At 57.4% G+C, this 17,711-nt stretch overlaps 8 protein-coding genes across 8 annotated transcripts in view; 2 read left to right on the forward strand and 6 right to left on the reverse strand.

Moving 5' to 3' along the window:
- Positions 1-330, reverse strand: part of PSEUBRA_005832 (uncharacterized protein) — a gene marked incomplete at both ends in the record, with an annotated part of 851 nt that extends 521 nt beyond the window's left edge. Inside the window, one exon of the mRNA XM_059465624.1 lies at positions 37-330. Coding sequence (XP_059321679.1) covers positions 37-330 — 294 coding nt within the window. The remainder of the gene's footprint in view (positions 1-36) is intronic.
- Positions 331-1,163: 833 nt separating this feature from the next.
- PSEUBRA_005833 (P-type ATPase, A domain protein) lies at positions 1,164-6,683 on the reverse strand (the record flags this gene model as incomplete). Its single annotated transcript, XM_016439239.1, has 1 exon — positions 1,164-6,683. One exon carries the CDS (start codon positions 6,681-6,683, stop codon positions 1,164-1,166), a length of 5,520 nt encoding a protein of 1,839 aa, XP_016290015.1.
- Positions 6,684-8,818: 2,135 nt separating this feature from the next.
- On the reverse strand, positions 8,819-10,084 carry PSEUBRA_005834 (Short-chain dehydrogenase/reductase SDR; the record flags this gene model as incomplete). Its single annotated transcript, XM_016439233.1, has 1 exon — positions 8,819-10,084. The coding sequence occupies one exon, from the start codon at positions 10,082-10,084 to the stop codon at positions 8,819-8,821; it is 1,266 nt and encodes a 421-aa protein (XP_016290016.1).
- A 2,072-nt stretch (positions 10,085-12,156) lies between these two features.
- On the forward strand, positions 12,157-12,435 carry PSEUBRA_005835 (uncharacterized protein; the record flags this gene model as incomplete). The annotated part of the gene is made up of 2 exons (XM_059465625.1): positions 12,157-12,263; positions 12,342-12,435. 2 exons carry the CDS (start codon positions 12,157-12,159, stop codon positions 12,433-12,435), a joined length of 201 nt encoding a protein of 66 aa, XP_059321680.1.
- Positions 12,436-12,719: 284 nt separating this feature from the next.
- On the reverse strand, positions 12,720-13,499 carry PSEUBRA_005836 (uncharacterized protein; the record flags this gene model as incomplete). The annotated part of the gene is made up of 2 exons (XM_016439244.2): positions 12,720-13,018; positions 13,085-13,499. 2 exons carry the CDS (start codon positions 13,497-13,499, stop codon positions 12,720-12,722), a joined length of 714 nt encoding a protein of 237 aa, XP_016290017.2.
- Positions 13,500-13,964: 465 nt separating this feature from the next.
- Positions 13,965-14,653, reverse strand: PSEUBRA_005837 (uncharacterized protein; the record flags this gene model as incomplete). Its single annotated transcript, XM_059465626.1, has 2 exons — positions 13,965-14,230; positions 14,302-14,653. 2 exons carry the CDS (start codon positions 14,651-14,653, stop codon positions 13,965-13,967), a joined length of 618 nt encoding a protein of 205 aa, XP_059320357.1.
- Positions 14,654-15,239: 586 nt separating this feature from the next.
- PSEUBRA_005838 (uncharacterized protein) lies at positions 15,240-15,881 on the forward strand (the record flags this gene model as incomplete). Its single annotated transcript, XM_016439219.2, has 2 exons — positions 15,240-15,543; positions 15,619-15,881. The coding sequence occupies 2 exons, from the start codon at positions 15,240-15,242 to the stop codon at positions 15,879-15,881; spliced, it is 567 nt and encodes a 188-aa protein (XP_016290019.2).
- A 63-nt stretch (positions 15,882-15,944) lies between these two features.
- On the reverse strand, positions 15,945-17,570 carry PSEUBRA_005839 (FAD dependent oxidoreductase; the record flags this gene model as incomplete). Its single annotated transcript, XM_016439242.1, has 1 exon — positions 15,945-17,570. One exon carries the CDS (start codon positions 17,568-17,570, stop codon positions 15,945-15,947), a length of 1,626 nt encoding a protein of 541 aa, XP_016290020.1.
- Positions 17,571-17,711: the final 141 nt, after the last annotated feature.

Consider the following 17,711-nt stretch of genomic DNA (forward strand, 5'->3'; position numbering starts at 1 on the left):
CGTCACTCGCCGCATGCGATGCAGCACAGCGTCGACAGCGTCCCCAGCATGCGGCCCAATGTACGCCTCATGCGCATTGACCAGGCGCGGATAGTCGCGCATCGCCTGGCTCAACCGGGCCGTGCCGCGTGGGGAAGAGACGGGGGCGTAGATGGGCGGTTCGACGGAGTACAGCGCCAGAGGCGAGGTGAGGGAGTGGTAGAGGTGCTCGTAGTGCGTGTGTGCGCGGTCCAGGGGCAGAGGTGCCGGGCGAGGCGGTGGTGGTGCCCGGACGACGAACGGGAGGGTAAGGAGGAGGTAGAGAAGGGCGAGGAGGTGGAGATGAGGCATCTTTACGAGGCTGGCCGATGACGACGGTGGATCGATGTGGCGACATACCACCCGGCAAGAGCAACCTCGGACTTTATAGCCTCGAGAAGACAGCGATGACACACGTCTGCTGACCTTCGTCCGATCCTGACGTTTCTGCCTCGGTCCAGCCTCGCTTTCGTCATGGCCCAAATGAGGTGGTCGCAACCGGTTTGTCGGGCGTCGTGCTTCAATTCTCATATCGGGTTACTAGGTCAGCCCTTATAATCAAGCACACCTTCGTCTGTGGCGGCGCCGGTCGAATGAGCCAAGGTGATTGCGTTGTCAGGAACGGAAAGCCGTTGTAACAGTTGAGGTCAACGAGTGTGTGAAGCGTCCGACTGCTTCGCGTAGTATGCGCTCTCGATAGGCGCAACGGGTGTCAACACGGGTGTGGGCGCTTAAGGCGATCGCGTCTAAGACGGGTGCTCGCCGTGGTAGCCATGAACGCACGAAGGACTGTGTGTCGTCGCAAGGGGCGGACCGAGTTGGCCCCCCTGCCCGTCGTGCACAACTCAAGCAGTGGCTTGAGTTTGTTGGTGTTTTGGACAACATGACGCCCTCAGAGCAGGACGACGGGCGCCATCGAACAACCAGCCCACAATCCCTCTTCTCAGTCCCAGATTCCCCAAGCTTCGCACGCCATGGCTGCACCTTCTGTCCGTCGCCAAGCAGCCCAACACTTCTCTGCAAACGTCAACTCCTCTCCCGCACAACATCACACACGCGAGAGCTTGGAAACGAGTGTAACAAATGCAATGGATACTACAGAAAACAGGGAGTTGTGCAGGTCCGTACGGGAGCGAGAAATGGATTTAAAGGGCCATGAACTTGGACGCGTCGGAGGGGGCGCGGTCGTGGGCGTCAGCGGTGTGCCAAGATCCTTGGGAGGCGGAGGAGAGGTCCTGTGCGTGGCCGCCTCTCGCTGGTCTCGGTGAAAGACTCTGTTGGGACGTCGATTGGGTCATGCCCGACGAGTCGTATCGCGAGGGGGGCGAGGGCGTCTTGAAGCGGTCGTGGTAGCGCGCGGCGGCGGTCTTGGTCGGGGTCGTGGGATTCGACGTCGAGTGATCCGACAGCGGATCTGTCGGTGCTGCTTGGTAGGATCGCGCGCCCGTGTGCGTTGCACCGGACCCGTAGCTCGAATTCGATACGGATCGAGAGCCGGGAGGAGCGTACCCGTTGCCTGCTGCAGCAGGATATGGGTTGACGCCGGTGTCGTACTCGGCGCCAAACTCATCGTCAAAGGCGCGATTGAAGCTGTCCGTCGAGGGCTGCTTCATCAGCATCGGATGCCCTGCACCCAGACCGGCTCGGTTCTGGTTGGGGTCCTCAACACGAATCGCCGGCAAATCGGGTCGTGGCGTCTTGTCAGGATCCACATTGCCGTGGCGGTAGTCTTGGACGGCCTGTGGGCTCATCCCGCCACCACTCATGGGGATCGCTTCCGGATCGTAGAACGACAGACCAGAGACGATGCCGTTGGTGCGGTCATAAGCCGGGTTAGGACTGTAGGGGGAAGGCTGGGGCGACTTCTTCTGACCATAGCCGCCAGCATTGTGTCGGGCGTACTGGTCTTGGTAGTCACCCATGTGCAGCGGATCGGCCGAGGTGTCCGACCTGTCGTCTTCCTCGCCCACAGCCGACAGGTTGAAGCGTTGCTGATGGCGCTGGCGTTCCGTTGATCGTTTGGCGCTGAGGAAGAGATTGTTCTGACCTTCAAGATCGCGATCTTTACCGCCTCCATACGAATCATCCGGGTGCGGGGCAGTCTCGTTATAGATATCGCGCTTCGCCGCGGCAGCGGCTCGTCTTGCTCTCTTTTTATTCTGGTGAGCGATTCCGAGCTGGTCCTTGAGATCGCCGTGCGTCCAGGCCTCGCGTACAATGTCGTGTTCGTTGGGACGGAAGGCACATCGCCAAGCGCGAGCGAAGAAGCGTGGCAACAACGAGACCACCGTGATGAGCAGGATGATGACCCAGAAGTTGACCGTCTGCACCAGCCAAAAGCCGACATCCTGGAAGGTGAAGACGGGGAAGGCCGAATAGACCAGGGTCCATACATAGACGCTAAGCAGCGAGATGATCTCCACCGCCCAAAAGATGCCCGTCCAGTGTTTGGCAATGATACCAGCGTACAGATTGGCTGTTGTCACCGCACCTGCAGCGATGGTAGTACCAAACATGCTGAGACCGTCCATCTCTTGGCCATGGGGCCCGATCATGGGACCGTAAGTGAAGAACCACCACGGAATGAAGTAGCAGACCGCGCCTTGGAAGGCGGCATCGAGCATGCTCATGTAGAACAGGAACTTCGTGTACTCGGCGCCCTTGATGCCTCGTTGATACGTCTGCGGAAACGCCAGTAGCGCTTTGATGTTGACCACCTGGTCGAGAGCGCCGATGACAATGACGCAGAGCGAGCTGAACACGAGGTTGTACAGCAAGATGTAGGTATAGTCGAAGATGTAGGAGCCCGAAAAGTCCGAGTGGATCTGGTAGAAGAAGAGGATCGAGGTCCAGATGATATTCTTGTAGAAGAACACCTTGTGCAGGTCCGAGATACGGTGGTAGCACAACTGACCATGGACCAGCAGCAGTCGAGTCAAGAATCGGAACTGACCGATGGCGTAGTCAGCACTCATCGATGCTTGGGCACCCTCAAGACCGGCGATACCGACACCGCAATGCGCCTCTTGAATCATGGCAACGTCGTTGGCACCGTCGCCGATGGCGAGCGTCATAGCGTTCTTTCCGTCCTTGACCAGCTTGACCGTGAGTGCCTTCTGAGCTGGCGAGACACGACAGCAGACCACCGCTTCACACTGCGTAGTCAGGGCGAGGAAGAGCGGACGCAGGTTTGAGTCGAGCGCATAACGGAGCGTCTCGCCATCGATGACTACGGCGAAGCCATCCTTGGGAGCTTGCTCGGTCCGCTCGACAGTGAGGCGGTTCGAGCGCCCCTTGCCGCCCTTGCGCTTCGGTGGCTCCTCGACCACGACGAGTCTGCCCGCTGCCGCGATCTTGTTGCAGGCTGCCTCCAGCTGAGCTCGCGTGCCTGTCTCGTGATCGGCTGAAATGATCATGATCTCCATGTCCGAAGTCAGCAGGTTGCAGCTGAAGCCAATCTCGATCGCGGTCTGCAACTTGTCGCCCGTGAGAATCCAGAGCTTGATGCCGGCTTTGTGAAGAGTCTCGATCGCCTCGGGCACACCGACCTGCAGCTTGTCTTCGAGTGCGGTGGCACCAAGCAAGGTGAGATTGACCTCGATCTTTTCGTTAGCCTCGTCAATGGCGTCATCGCGGTCAGTGAGACTGGCGCTGGCCTCATCGTGAATACGTGCCCACTCCAAGTACTCCTTCTCTTCCAGGTAGCGGTAGGCGATGCAAAGCGTTCGAAGCCCGGCGTTGGCAAATGCCTCGAGATCGTTGAAGGTCTGTTGCTTAAGCTCTTCGGGATGATCGGCACGGAGTCGCTGGTAGATGACCGAATCGGCACCCTTGGTGATCATGAGGATGCGTCCGTCGGCTTCACGCACAATGACTGACATCCTCTTTCGAGTGCTGTTGAATTCGAGCACCTTGAGCGGCGTGCACTGCTCTGGCTGACCAAGCACCTCGATGTCGACCGTGTTGTTGTTCTTCGCAATGAAGACGGCACCAGCGTCGCGAGCAGCTGCAACGAGGGCGGCCTCGTCCGGCGACTCGGCTTTGTATTCGACCGTGAACGGATCGTTCCCATCCGGTCGATCTGCGAGCGCGGTGTGGCAAAGAGCGAGGGCTCGGAAGAAAGTGACGATATTTTTGCGCTGTGGATCCGAAGCGCCGGCGGCCAGGGTCTCAGCCATTGGCGGCGAGATCAGCGTCATCATGTCGGGCCGCAAATACCTGTTCTTGAAGGCCCGGTTCATGATTTCGACCATGCGCTTCTTGGACGCAGCCAGCTCGACCTCTTGCCTCTCCGCGCTGAATCCAGAGACGTCCTTGCCTTCACGCTTCATGGCGCCGATCATGGCCTCAGTGACTCCTTCGCCGTACGAGACGCCGTTGATCGAGCACTTCTTGAACTCCATGACGTTCTGCGTCAATGTGCCAGTCTTGTCCGAGAAAATGTACTCTATCTGGCCAAGGTCGTCCGAGATGTTCCACGTCTTGGGGACACATGGGTAGTCGAGCGGTGCGTAGTACATCTCGATGTCCTGGTAGATGAAAAAGGCCTGAATCGTCTTGACAATCTCGATCGAGATGTAGAGCGAGATGGGCACGATGTTCTGGAAGACGACCAAGCAAGAGCCAAAGATGACAAGCGCGTTGACGACGTTGCTGGTGCTGATCTCGGCACCCACCTCGTAGTAAGCACGACTGGTGTTAGTGTTGCTGAGACGGAGACCGCCGATGACGGCACAAAGAGCGCAAAGGATCATGAGGATGAGGAAGTTGACAATGACGTTGAAGTTGGTCTCCTGCTCGATCTTGGAGCGCTTGGACGGTGTCTCGCCCGAGTTGAGCATGATCTTGGTGTCTTCTCCCGTGAAGAGGACGACGCCGATGATCCACTCGGTGTTTCGCAGAGCACACCCTCGCAGCAGGACCTCGTTGATGGTGATGGGTTCGACGCGTCGCGTGCGAGCTTCCATGGCTGCATAGGCGCTGCTGTCAGGCGGCAACGACTCGAGCGTGTCGACAAAGTTTCCCTCCTTGCTAGGCTCGTTGACAGTGTACTCGAGCAGACCGTTGTAGCTGTACAGGTTGGCGTGCGGTGCTTCGCTGTCGATGACAAAGCGAGCGTGCTCGACGTCTTCCTCGGACTGGATGCCCATGGTAGCCTTGAGCGACTTGCGTACCTTGAGATTCGTCTCTCCGTCGAGGTTCTTGGTCTCGACATACGCATTGCCGTCCGGATCGGAGGAGTTGAGAACGACAATGTCGGCGGGGACCTGCTCGTCCTCGCGCAGCATGACAATGTCGCCCACTTCGAGCTTCTTCCAGAGAGTTCGCTCCCATCGCGCCGAGCCAGGTGTATGCCTTCGGTAGTCGACGACGCCCTCGACATTGCTGCTGTTGGTGGCTGCGCTGGGAGCCGACTGTTTATGGGTCGCCTGGAGTGGCTGATGTACCGAGACGCTGCTGGCGTTTGCATCGGCATAGCTTGCAGATTGGTTGTAACCCGAGCCGTAAAAGCTGCCATTTTCTCGTTCACCTTCGCTGACGATGGTGCCCAGCGCGTGAGAGCTGACGAGGCTGTCGCTGCGAAGACTTCGGGTGTTGGGTCGGGCGTCAAGCTGCTCATCGTTGGCTCGCCGCGAGCTGCTGTTGACTTGGCGCAGGCCGATCGCGTCCTCCTTTTCTCGCAGCTTGCGCACACCTTTTGAGACTTTGCCATGCCCCCTTCCAGAGAGACCAAAGAGCTTCTGATACCATGATCGCTGGTCCTTGGCCTGGTTGAGGTTCCGCCAGCTTCCGAGACGGGTGACTGCAGAGTTGTTGACTTCGTTGTCGAGAGCATGTCGGCGATGGTCCTCTATCGAGTCCTTGATGGCAGTGATGGTGAGAATGGCGACAAGCGGCAGCATGGCAATCTGTGGGATGGTGGCGCCAAAGGTAGGGAAGACTTGAAGAACCACGAGACCGAGGAAGTAGATGTTGGCCACTCGACGAAACTGCTCGAAGAGGAACCTAGGAAGGAAGGTGGCGATGGTGTACTTGGAGGTGCGAACCTTGTTTCGCGGATAGACAGCGGCTGGCTCGCCGTTCTTGCCAAGCTCGGAGTGGGGTGGCGGTACATTGACATAGACATTTCTGCGCTTCTTTGGCTTCATCTTTCGCATGGTCGGACCAGCAGGCTGCGAATCGGGAGCCGGTGGTGTCGGCTCCTTTTCGTCCTCCTCCTCTTCAGCGATGGCAGTGGTGGGTACCAAGCCTTGCTGAGCAGTAGCAAATGCAGCGTCCTGGTCCTGATCATAGTGGTAACCGGCAGGCCCGTCGGAGCGTCGCTTCTTGGCTTCTTCGTTGACCAGCTGGGCCAGAGTGGAGTTCTTGTGTTGCTGTTTGCGGAGTGTTCGACCACGGAAGAGCTTGTGGGAGAGGCTGTGGGTGCGTTTAGCTTTGTTGCGGTCATCTCTGCGTTGCTCTGAGCGATGCGATTCAGCGATGGATGCAGCAGCTGTCCTGACGGTCTTGAGTTGGAGGTTAGGATCGACCATGGGGTCGTAGTCGGGATGTGTTGGGTCGGTGACATAGGATTGATCGGTCGGCCCGTGCTGATATGGTCGGAGTTGGTTCGGATCATAGTGATGACCATCTTGGCCGAGGCCACCTGCACGACCGAAAGCCATGTTGGACGGACTGGACCAGGGCGAGGATCGAGCCAAATTCGAGTGCCGAGCAAGATTGATTCCGGTCGGCGATGCGAGGAGACAGGACTAGGAGAGCATGCAGATGAGGTGCCGTAAAGGAGCAGAGAAAAAGAGCAGGCGATATGGTGATGCTGTCAAGGTGAGATCATGTGTCGACGCAGACAGAGCCAGCTGCGTGCGGAAGTGAAAATGTAGAGCCCAGAAGCAACGGTGTCAAAGATTGTCGGAGCGGCACGGTCGAGGAGGATGCTTGCGAAGGCCGATGTGGTGGAAGGAGATGCGATGCAGAGCAAGGTGGTCAAGGTATGCGATGATGTAGCTGGAAAGGAAGGACCGGGTCGTGTCGTGCGGCACTGAGGATTGCTGTTGTGCGAGACGTGTATGTACGAAGAGATCGGAGCCGGATTGAATGGAGGTGGGGCTAGTGACGAGGACGATGATGATGCGATGGTGATGATGAGGGAATGACGAGATGAAGTGTGAGTGGGAAGCGGATCGAGCAGGAAGCGGATCAGGGGCAGTCGAGGCAGAGCCAAGAGAAATGTCAATCAAGTGTGGCTCCGAGGCGGGAAAGAAGAAGGGTCCTCGTGCTGTCACACGGTCACAGTCGGATCAGGCACCAGCCACAGCCCTTCTTGCGAGACCACTTTACACCACGCAGCGACGCATGTCACATGCATACGGTACCAGAACACTCTACGATATGCTTTCGCTTTGGCCGATGACGGCTGTGAGGAGCGCTGTCTGCCTTCGAGATTTATCGGGATTCTGCTCGCCTCGAAGGTTACGCTCAGAACATCGGCGTGGCCGAGACTATAAGTAAGCTCACCCACGGTTCGGCTTCTCCGACTGGAGAGACTCGTCGGAGGCATCCGCACTCAACTCAGTGGCGTCATGACCAAGTTCAGGTGACAATGAGCGCCCTCCTGTATGCACGAGACTCGTCGGAAGGATTCCAGCTTGACCACCCTTCTTCGGGAGAGACGAGCAAGCCAACACCACCACCAAAAAGTTTCTCTCCCAGTCTAAGCGAGCTGCCGCTGCGTGCTGTGCACAGGGGGGCAGGTGCTCTGTTCGGTCCAAGCGCGTGCGTGCCTGTGTGTGTCTCGGAAAAGGGTCCAAGCTCTCTTTTTGTCTTTTCCTTTTCCCCTGCAGCTGAGCCAGCGAAGAACACGCTGCCGTGAGTCGCGCTCTGAGACGCGCCGTGCTCTTACGCCGACCGACGTGCAGCAAGAGGGAGAAATTGGTTTTCTTCTCAGCTGGCCGGCCCTCGAAAATTTTGGACAGCACAGCATCCACCACAGCACAGCATCGTTGGCGGTTCATCATGGCAATGCACTTTGTCGATGCCGAATCTGTCGTGCCTCTGACGCAAACAAAATCGATGCGGCATCGGAGCATCTGATATTTCAGACAGAGAGGAGTCAGGGGGTGGTGTTGACTTTGAAAGCAGCGATCTCCTAGTCAGGTGGTCTTGGCATTCGGCACAGAAGATCCCAGACTTCGATGCACGGACCCTGACGCTCGCCTGCAGTCCGCCTAGCCTTCTCACACCCCGCCTCGCATTCGTTTCCATAGCAAAGCAACGGTGGGCTCCATTCGTGCTTCGTCTTGCTGCTTGCTTCAGGAACGCTGCGTGCTCGCACCGGACATGGCGACGAGAATGGCAGCATGTGTGTCCGTTTTGGAGGTGACGCAGCCAGTCTGCAATATCACACCGAGCCTGCACGCAGGACCATGCGGAAGATTGGCTCCGAACGTCTCTCTTGCTGATGCTTGTCCAAAGGCAACCACCTCCGCGGGATGCAATGGCTTGCCGAGTCGTGGGATTTTCTTTCCATCTGGCTGCTCCGCTTCCCACGCCGCCCTCTTCCTTCAATCGGAGCCACACCGCCGTCGTCCGTGATAGGCTTCTCAGAATCAGCGCCAGTCCGTGAGTCATGGCCCGGCAAGTGCTGTCTACCCCGATCCAATCACGCTGTCCCGATGCGCGTCTGAAAGCACTGGATACTCTCACAGACACAGCTCAACAAGGCTTTGATGGTCTCCCAAACAGTCGTGAGCACACTGAGATCGCCATCACGGTATGTACAGCAACACTTGGGCATGACCCCTTACTTCTGATGGATGTTCTGCTCGTGGTTCCTGAACTCCTTGGCATACGTCATGAACGTGTCCGAAGCGCCCAGCGAGATGTGCAGCGCCCTCACCACCCAAGCCGGCAGCATCTTGTTGTAGCTCATCACGTACATGGCCCTTGGGATGTAGACGATCCTGCTCTTGTCTCCCTCGAGGATCTCGATGATCTTTTCGGCGGCTTCGGGGATCGTCAAAGTAGGCAGGAGAACTTGGTCGTGCGTGTCCAGCATCCTGCCTTCGGTCATCTTGGACTCGATCTTGAGCGGGCAGATGATCGAGCTTCGGACGTTGTTCACCTTGTGGTAGGCGTGGAGCTCGGACGAGAGCGACGAGTGCAGCGACACCGTTGCTGCCTTGGACGCGTTGTACGCTGCGTTGGCCGGAAGCTCGATGTACGCAGCACCACTGCCGATGATGAGGATGTGTCCACCCCAGCCGTTCTTGGCCTGCTTGTACGGTCGGTCTTTGACGCCACCGTCGGGCAGCATGTGCTCGCCAAACGCCTTGAGTGTGGCCATGATGCCGTGGAAGTTGACCTCCGACACTTGCTTAGCGTGCTCGTGCGGGAACTGCTCCTCCGTGTCGAGCAGGAACGAGTGTCGTGCGATGCCCGCGCCCAGCAGCAGCATCGTGGCATATCCAAGCTTGTCCTCCACCTGTTTCTTGGCGTTGAGCAGCGACTTGATGTCCGTAACGTCGGTCTGCACGTACAGCGTCTCCAGCCCGTGCTCCGACTTCTCGGGCAAATCGAGCACCACCACCTTGGCCCCCTTCTGTCGAAGAACCTTGCACACGTGCCCACCAATGCCTCGGGCACCTCCGGTGATGACCACCACATGCTCGTGCCATCGAATGTTGCGAGGCGACTCGCGATCCATCACCAGCCGGTTGCCAATCGCATTGATCGTCTTGAGGATTCGAAGGACCAGGTACCATTTCGCCAGACGGTTCGCACTGTTGCTCCAACCCGCGGCAAGGTCAGCCCCGAGCGAAGAGAGCTTTTCGCGACCACTCAAATCTTTCCTGTCCCTCAAGAAGCGGAGGTTGTCCAGGCCACCTGCGATCCTCACGAGGGACAGGATCGTCGCGATAGTCGACAGCGTCTTGGAGTGGAACAGCGGACGAAAGAGGCCATTGATGATCACATCGATCGTGAAGGCGTTCGGTTTGGTCCTGTGGTTGATGGTTCGCTTCAGCGCATCGTTCAACGGCGCCACCACCGACGAGGCAGGGTTGGACATGTTTGCGTTTCGGAGGGAGATTTGGACAATGATGGGAGATGATGGAAGTGTTCCTGAGAGAGGAAGCACCGTCCTACCCCGCAATTTGTGCATCGGTCGGCGGCGGTAACTTGTTACCGTCCCTGTTTCACGCGCTTCGCCCAAGTTGCGACGAAAAGAAAGATAAAAAAATGATTTTCCGCCCTTTTCTCGCGGCTATCCAAGAGTGCGGCCTCAGCCTCTGAGCAGCTTCTCAGACCTTCTCATGCATTGACGGCATACAGCAGTCTAGCTTATGAGCTACAGAGCTGCATTCGATGAAGAGGATCGAAAGTACGGGGGAGGAAGGGACCGACGAAGTCATCTATATATACGTGTGTGAACAGCCGCTCGCCGCAGCTAACTGGTGAGGTTGTAACTCCGCCATATTGTCCTGACTCACAGCCCATTGTTGTACGTGCAAACTTCAACCTAGCAGTCGTCGCCAATCAGCTCACACTGCATGTAGTGGAGTGAAGAGGATGACATTGGAGAGGGAAAGGGAATAATGAAGCCACGACAAGAGACCCGAGACAGCGTAAGACTGTGCGGATGATAGTGGAAGCAGGAACGCTGCGACTAGCGCAAGTCATCAGATGCTTCCGTCGACAAGTTCTTCATTTAGACTCGTCCTGCTCAGCCTTCTCAAGGCCCACGTTCTCTTTATTGATGTCCTCGGCGGTCAAGAACTTGCCGGCGCCCGCCACGCAAGTGTGGGGGTCGTAAGAGCACGACCAGCCTCCCCTAGCGTATCAAAGGAATTTAAAGTGTCAGAAGGGCCTGTAATCGATCCTTGGAGATTTGCGTTTCCGTTTCAACTTACTTCCACTGGCAGCAGCCGGCACCGGGAGGACAGGTGCATTTGGCCATGATGAGCGTTGCCATGAACAGGACGGACGAGAGCATCGTGATGGCGACGGAAAACTTCATGTTTGCGATGATCAGATTGTTTGGATAGCAAGTGATGTTATGTGAGAGGTTTGGAAGATGGTGAGACAGACGAGACAGTCAAGAAACATTTCGTGCTGCTTATATGCTTTCGTCGCCGAGCAGCTCTTCCTGCCACCTCACTCCAGGAGACATTGCTAATCGATCTCTGGCATCGTAGCAGCTCTGCTGCTCAGCGTGCTGGAGAACTGCTACGATGGTGGGACAACGTGTAAGGTACTGGTAGCGGAAATATGACGTTCTCACAGTCGCTCTTGTTTTCACCGACCCACGCCAAGACAACAAAAGTCTGGTGAAGAGCAGTGGGCCTAGTGCTCAGCCATACTACACATCCAATCGAGCCTCGTCTGTTCTCGAGGCGTGAGAAATGCCGACGAAGACAACATCCTTTCGCCCACGACTGATCTCACGACTGACTGCGAGGGACTCTGACCTTTTCGCACGCCAACGCCCGCCACCGTCCTGCTGCTCTCTTTCCCGCTGAGAGGCGTGGAAATCCTTTCACATATATGAGCTGCACCATCAGCTTCACTTTCCACCATGCGTAATCACGCTTCGCGTATGATTTCATGTCAACACTTGCGGCCCAGTTACCACGCCACGTGTGCACCTTGACGTGGTCCGACCAGCTCATTGTGATTCACTCCCACGTCCTTCGGACATGGTTTCCCACTGCCGGTGAGCAGGTGCTGTTGCCAAGACAACGTCGATCCCACCGCGGAGGCTGCATCGCATGAGACGCATCTTATTAGGCCCACAGAGGTGGCGGCAAATTTGGCTGCATGTCCACATGAAGCGACAGAGAGAGCTTCAGTGTCGGTTTGTTCCCGCCAACCGCTGCGATCCTGGTCTGTAGGAGGAACCACGGAGAGCTGCCTTTTGACCACTCTCTGACGGCGCGGCTGCTGACGTAGTGAGACCTTTCAAAGATCGAGCAAGGAGGATGCTCTGACGAAGCCAATACGCTGCCAAGGCGGACTGGAACGGAGATGCTGGTGTCCAGACGTATAAATCAGCAGCGATTGGACGACTGGAATCCTCTTCTCTCTCCTCATCTTCCCCAAGATACTGCTCACTTGCCTCGCACATCCCCATCGCTATTCACCATGAAGTTCTCTGCCACCATCATGACCTTCTGCTGCTTCCTGCTTGTGGCTACGTCCATGACGATAGCCTGCGACTGTGGGCCTGGTCAATACTGCTGCACCCGCCAGTAAGTTGAATTTGGACACGATTCCCGAGGGAGAAGAACGATGCATGCTGATTGCGACCCTTCGATTTCCCGATGCAGCGGTGCCGGATTCCCTCGGTGCACTTACGACCCCAACGAATGCCGTCGCGCAGTCGAGGACGAGCCCGCCGCCGTTGACAGAGCTTCCGCCTAGAACGCGCTTCGACGTTGAGGGAGGATCTCCTCCATCTCCACAAGAACGACTCGTCGCCTCGGCCTCGGATTCTCGGCGTGTCGTCACGTCGTTACCTGACCAATCATCCGCTCGCTCCATGTTCGACCCCTCACTGCGCTGCGACCCTCGAGTTTAGACTTCGCTATGCTTTGCTCTTGATTCATATCCGCTGCAATGAAAAGGGTCATATCCCACACTACCGCACAGTAGACTGACATTGAGCTCACAGCATCTACCAAAATCAACATATGTCGACGCAGGACTCAGATGCCTCGCCCATCATCCTCATGAGGCTTGGGAGTCCAAGCCACATCTCTAGACGTCAGCGTGACGTCGATCCACTTTCCACAAAGACGCTTCCCGGTCTCCCTGTAATGCAGGGTATCGACATCCCTTTCACTCGCGTGTCCGACACTGGCATAGATGCGACGGGAATCAGTGCCGCTGAGATGGATCTTGTAGCAACCCGTATCCTTTTCGTAGGCGTAGTAGCGCAGCTTGGCGCCAGAGAAGCCTTTGAAGTCCACGACAAACTCGTCGGTGGGGTCCATCACGGTGAAGGCTAAGATTGCAAGCCAGTCAGAAGTCCGTTGGCAGCAGCCGAGCAAAAGTAGGAAGAATCACTTACTGACGGCTCGCTCGTCTTCGAGCAGGATTCGATCTTCCATCCGCAACGGTGCCGACCAGGGCTCAACCTTGACCCTCGTCATGCTCATTCCGCCATGCACCGAAAAGCACGGCCCCTTGGCATCAGGGGACAACCCACATCGCCGGTCGAACTCGGTCTGGTTGATGGACAGAGAGGTGAGGTCGCAGTATCGAGTGTCGAAATAACCGCCTGATATGTAAGGGTTGGCGTGCGGGATGAAGCCTTGTGCGCCAGATCCGCCACCTCGTCCCGTGGAAGGAGTACTGGGAGGCGCTTCCTCGACTGGCGGCGAGACGGGTTCCACCTCGACAACGCAGCTGGTCAAAGCGACGAGGTGAAGGAGCAGCAGGAGGATGCAGGCGAAAGAGCCCACAGGCCGGTAGTGTCTCGTCATTCTGCTGGTCATGGAGTTAAACAGGTGGATCTCTTCTGCCGATCCCTGAAAGGAGGAGGAAGGATGAGCCGGAATCGTCAACGTGGAGCCAGAGACGGCTCAATAAGACACGGCCACTCAGTCATTTATACTTTCGAGATCTCACCGTATCCACAGCAGACCCTCGTTCGCTTACCCGTGGAGCAGGACATGCGGGCTCAATTCAATGAATTGTTGCGATCGATCGATCAAAGGGCGGGCACGATGAGTCCGTTGCGTTCAATCTGGTGGCGACGTCAGGTGCCCACCCTGTTGCTCGCGATACCGTACCACGTCAAGGGACGGCATCGCTTCATTTTGTGCGCATGTTGTCTAGTATCGATTGTGCGCCACAGCTTGCCTTTCACTTCTTGGCGGCGAGCCAGACCTCGGTACTGCCCAACCGATTGAATTTTGCGAGATGAATCTGCATCATGATGCTGGTCCTCAAAGCTCCTCGAGCACAACACCCTCCACGGTAATAAGCAGCTTGTCCGTGCAGAACCGCTTTCCCGTCTCCTCGTGGTTGAGCGTATCGAGCTCCCTCTCGCCCGGCTTCTGACCAACGCTGAGCCTGTGCTTCGACTTCCATCTGCTGAGCGTGACATTGTAGCACCCATCGGCAGCATCATAATTCATATACCGAAAACGTAGCGCGCTGTCGACGTCAAAGGTGATCGTGAAGGCAACGGAGGGATCTCGCATCGTAAAGGCTGTACATACAACAATATCAACTTGGTCAAAATCTGGTCTTCTCCAGGGAGAGGGACGGGGGCTGACGTACAATGAGCAATGCTGTCCGCAACAATCACGTGCTCGGTCATGTTGAGGGGCTCGTGCCATGGCTCGACGATCTTGGCCTGCATGGTGGTTCCGACGAGCTCGAAGCAGGGACCCTTGCCTTCGTTACAGCGGGACGTGTACGCATCGGAATCGATGATCAGTGGCGTGGGTTCGAGACAGGGTTTGGCGTAGCTTTGCTCGAGCAGCCCGGCGGAAGGGGAACGCTGGAGGTCGGGTGTCAGCTGAGGTCCTATACCGTCGTGCGGAGGAAGTCTTGCAGCCTGCGAAGGAGGTAGGAGGCAGACCACGATGGAGAAGAGAGTCGCCGTCAATCGAAGGAAGATGGTCTTCATCGTCGCTGCAGCTGTACTGGTGGCTCCTTCAAGTGTTCCTTGGAAAAGAGAGATAGGGAAGCGGGAGCGGGGAGGGAGGACAACGAAGCAAAGATGTTGCCAGAAGAACACCTATGATTGTGTCTTTGCCAATGTTTGCTCTTCGCCAAACAGAAAGGAATGTTGCCAAGGGGCTGAAACCCTGCAGATCAATGGGAAGATCGCTTCATCTCGCATCGTTGCTGTGTTTGCGTTGTTGGTGGGCTTCGGTCAGGGGAGGTGAGCGATCGTTCTGTTGGCCTACGTCTCCCGATTTGCAGACTCTGCCGGGCCGAGATACTCGAGAGTCGGTGATCTGTGTCAAAGCAAGCCATGGTGGGGCCTCATTTGCGCATAAGACGACGTCGGAGGGGCAAGAGTCGTTTGTTACGCTCGAGCGGCATATCTCATATCTGTGACAGTGGGAGAGTGCTCTCATTCCAAGCCACGACATCTCTGGTCGACCCTCGATTGTTATCACTTACTTTCATTGAGCACGCCTATCGACCTTCAAAAGGGAGCGCCGACATTCTACGCCCCCCTGTCTCCTACTCTCTCACCATCTGAAATGCTAGCCCGCATCATGCCTTGCCTTCCTAGCATCTCGGCCTCACTCCTGCTGCTCATTGGCCTGACGGCCATTCGCACGCACGCATGGCAGCCCATGGGCACTGAGCCCGGCTGTCCTGCCTATAGCACGCTCCTCCCGCGCAATGCCGAATATCGCAAGCACTGCGAAGGACCCGATTCCGACCCGCACTGGCCCTGTTTCACGCTCTGGTATGGCGATTTGGGCAGCGTCACCGCCATCCTACCCGGCGGCGACACTGTCCCGGACGACCACTTTCTCCTCAAAGATGGGAACAAGATCGGTAAGTCCTTGCCCCTTCCCGTCACTCTCTGGAAGAAGTAGACGCGAGCTGACAGACCCCCCGGTGTGGACACAGACTTTACGACTCGTGATCCGAAACAGCCCTTCACGCTGAGCTGGCTGTTCGACGACGTCGAGCTAGCCTACGACAACTTTGACGCGGGCAGCGGGTGCTATCGCATCACCCTCCGACATCAGAGCCACAGCCGTCGTCGCATCTGGGTCTCGGACGAGCACGGTAAGGACAGAGACATCGACACAGACCATCATGGCGAGACGAGCAAGACGCTCTGCGACAAGTGGGTGCATGTGCACGTCAAGGAGGATGGGGGGACCTAAATGGTTGGCTTGGAGTGTGTCTAATGCATTGGCTCTGCGTTCCTCGCCTACTGGTGTGAGGTGTCATGTCACGGTGCAGCAGCTAGCGTGTTTGCCTGATGTACCAGACTTGCGGTCAATCTCACCTTGCATCCCCTTCTCTTCGAGTGCCGCATAAGCAGATGTGGAATGTGCCTTCTCCACCCGCATCTCCGCTTCCACCGGCGTCGCCTCTCGGTCAACCTTCTCCGGCGACATCGCCCGCCCCGCCATGGTGAGACAGCAATCCGGAAACCCCCCGCCCTTCCTCCATCCCCTCCCCTCAGCATCAGCGCCAATCATCTCAGCAACCACCTTCGCACAGCCCCACGCTCTAGTCATACCATGACCGCTGTACCCCGCCGCGAGGTACTCTTTCCCTCTCCGTCCGTCCACCGGTCCCACGAGTGGATCTTTGCTCTTCGTATACCCCATGATGCCCGTCCATTCTCTCTCTACGTCCTCGCCGTACGAGGTCGGGAAAGTCTTGGCCAACCACGGATGTAAAAAGTCCGACACCTCGTGGTTGAGCTTTGAATCGTCGGCTACGCCCCATTCGCGTCCGGTAGCGTGCTCCCGACCGCCACCGAAGATGTACAGCCCAGACTTGGAGGCGGGACGGGCATGGCCATATTCATACCCTCCACCGGCGCTCAGTCCCATGCCCCATCTCGCCCCACTTTTGGGCGGGACAGCGACGACCTGCGCGCGAGTGGGGATGATCGTCCCGCTCAACTCGGGCAGCAGGTGCGAAGCGTACCCGTTGGTGGCGTGCACGACGTACCTCGCCTCGATCTCGCCTTTCGCAGTCGATAGAATCGTTCCTGTGACCGAGGCTCTGGTTTGGAGCACCGGAAGGTGCGTTACGAGGTTCAACGCGATCCCTTTCTCCCTGGCTAGCCGTTGTGCTCGCTTGAACATGACAATGACCAACAAACGAGGGTGCAGCGTGGCCCCTGGTATCTCGTACACCGCAACCACCCCTGCTGGCCGGTTCATGCGTCGATCCACCTCGTCTGTCGGCACGCGCCGCACCTGGTTGACGAACCTGCCCAGCCCCGCATGCTCACCCGCTTGCCCGAGCGAGTGCTCGAAAGCCTCCACCTCGGCGTGCGAGAAGCACAGGTGCCAGTTGGACTCGTCTGTGAACCCAACCACCTTGTCGGCTTGCTCGGCGACGATGAGAGCGCGAATGGCTGCAGCTGTATCCGACTCGAATTGCAGGATCTGTTCTACCACCGCAGCGGTGGATGTTTTGACCTCGTCGTCGGTTAGACTAGACGCGACTTTCCCGAGCAGGTGATTTGGATTGGCAGCAAGATCCGTGTATGCGAGAGCTGAGACAGCTGTGAGATGACCACCGTTTCGGCCCGTAGCACCGGTGCAGAAGCCGCGCGCCTCGATCAGCGTGATCGACGAGATGGACGATGGCGCTGCTTCGACAAGATGAAGCGCTGTGGAGACGCCAGTAATGCCCGCCCCGATGATGACCACGTCCGAGTGACTGGGAAGTGTCTCGAGCGAGGACGGAAGCTGGTCTTCAGACGTGCTGGCCATCCAGTAGCTCACAGTGGCCTTGTCGGAGGACGAAGGAAGAGGAGATGGTGTATGCGCTACATTGTCGATACCGATGGTCGAGATGTCGACGTACTCTTGCTCGTTCAGGGGCATTGGTGCGAGGCGAATGCTGAATGTGAGCTCTCGAGAGCGGCTCGCAGTGATGGTCAGGGCAAGATAAGCTCCGGCCTGTCAGATGTCATGTTTCAGGGTCCAAGCATGGCTTGCAGAGCCGGTTTGGATGCCGCTGCCAAC

The sequence above is a fragment of the Kalmanozyma brasiliensis genome (assembly GCF_000497045.1).
Source record: "Kalmanozyma brasiliensis GHG001 unplaced genomic scaffold PSEUBRA_SCAF7, whole genome shotgun sequence".
Classification (NCBI taxonomy): Eukaryota; Fungi; Basidiomycota; class Ustilaginomycetes; order Ustilaginales; genus Kalmanozyma; species Kalmanozyma brasiliensis.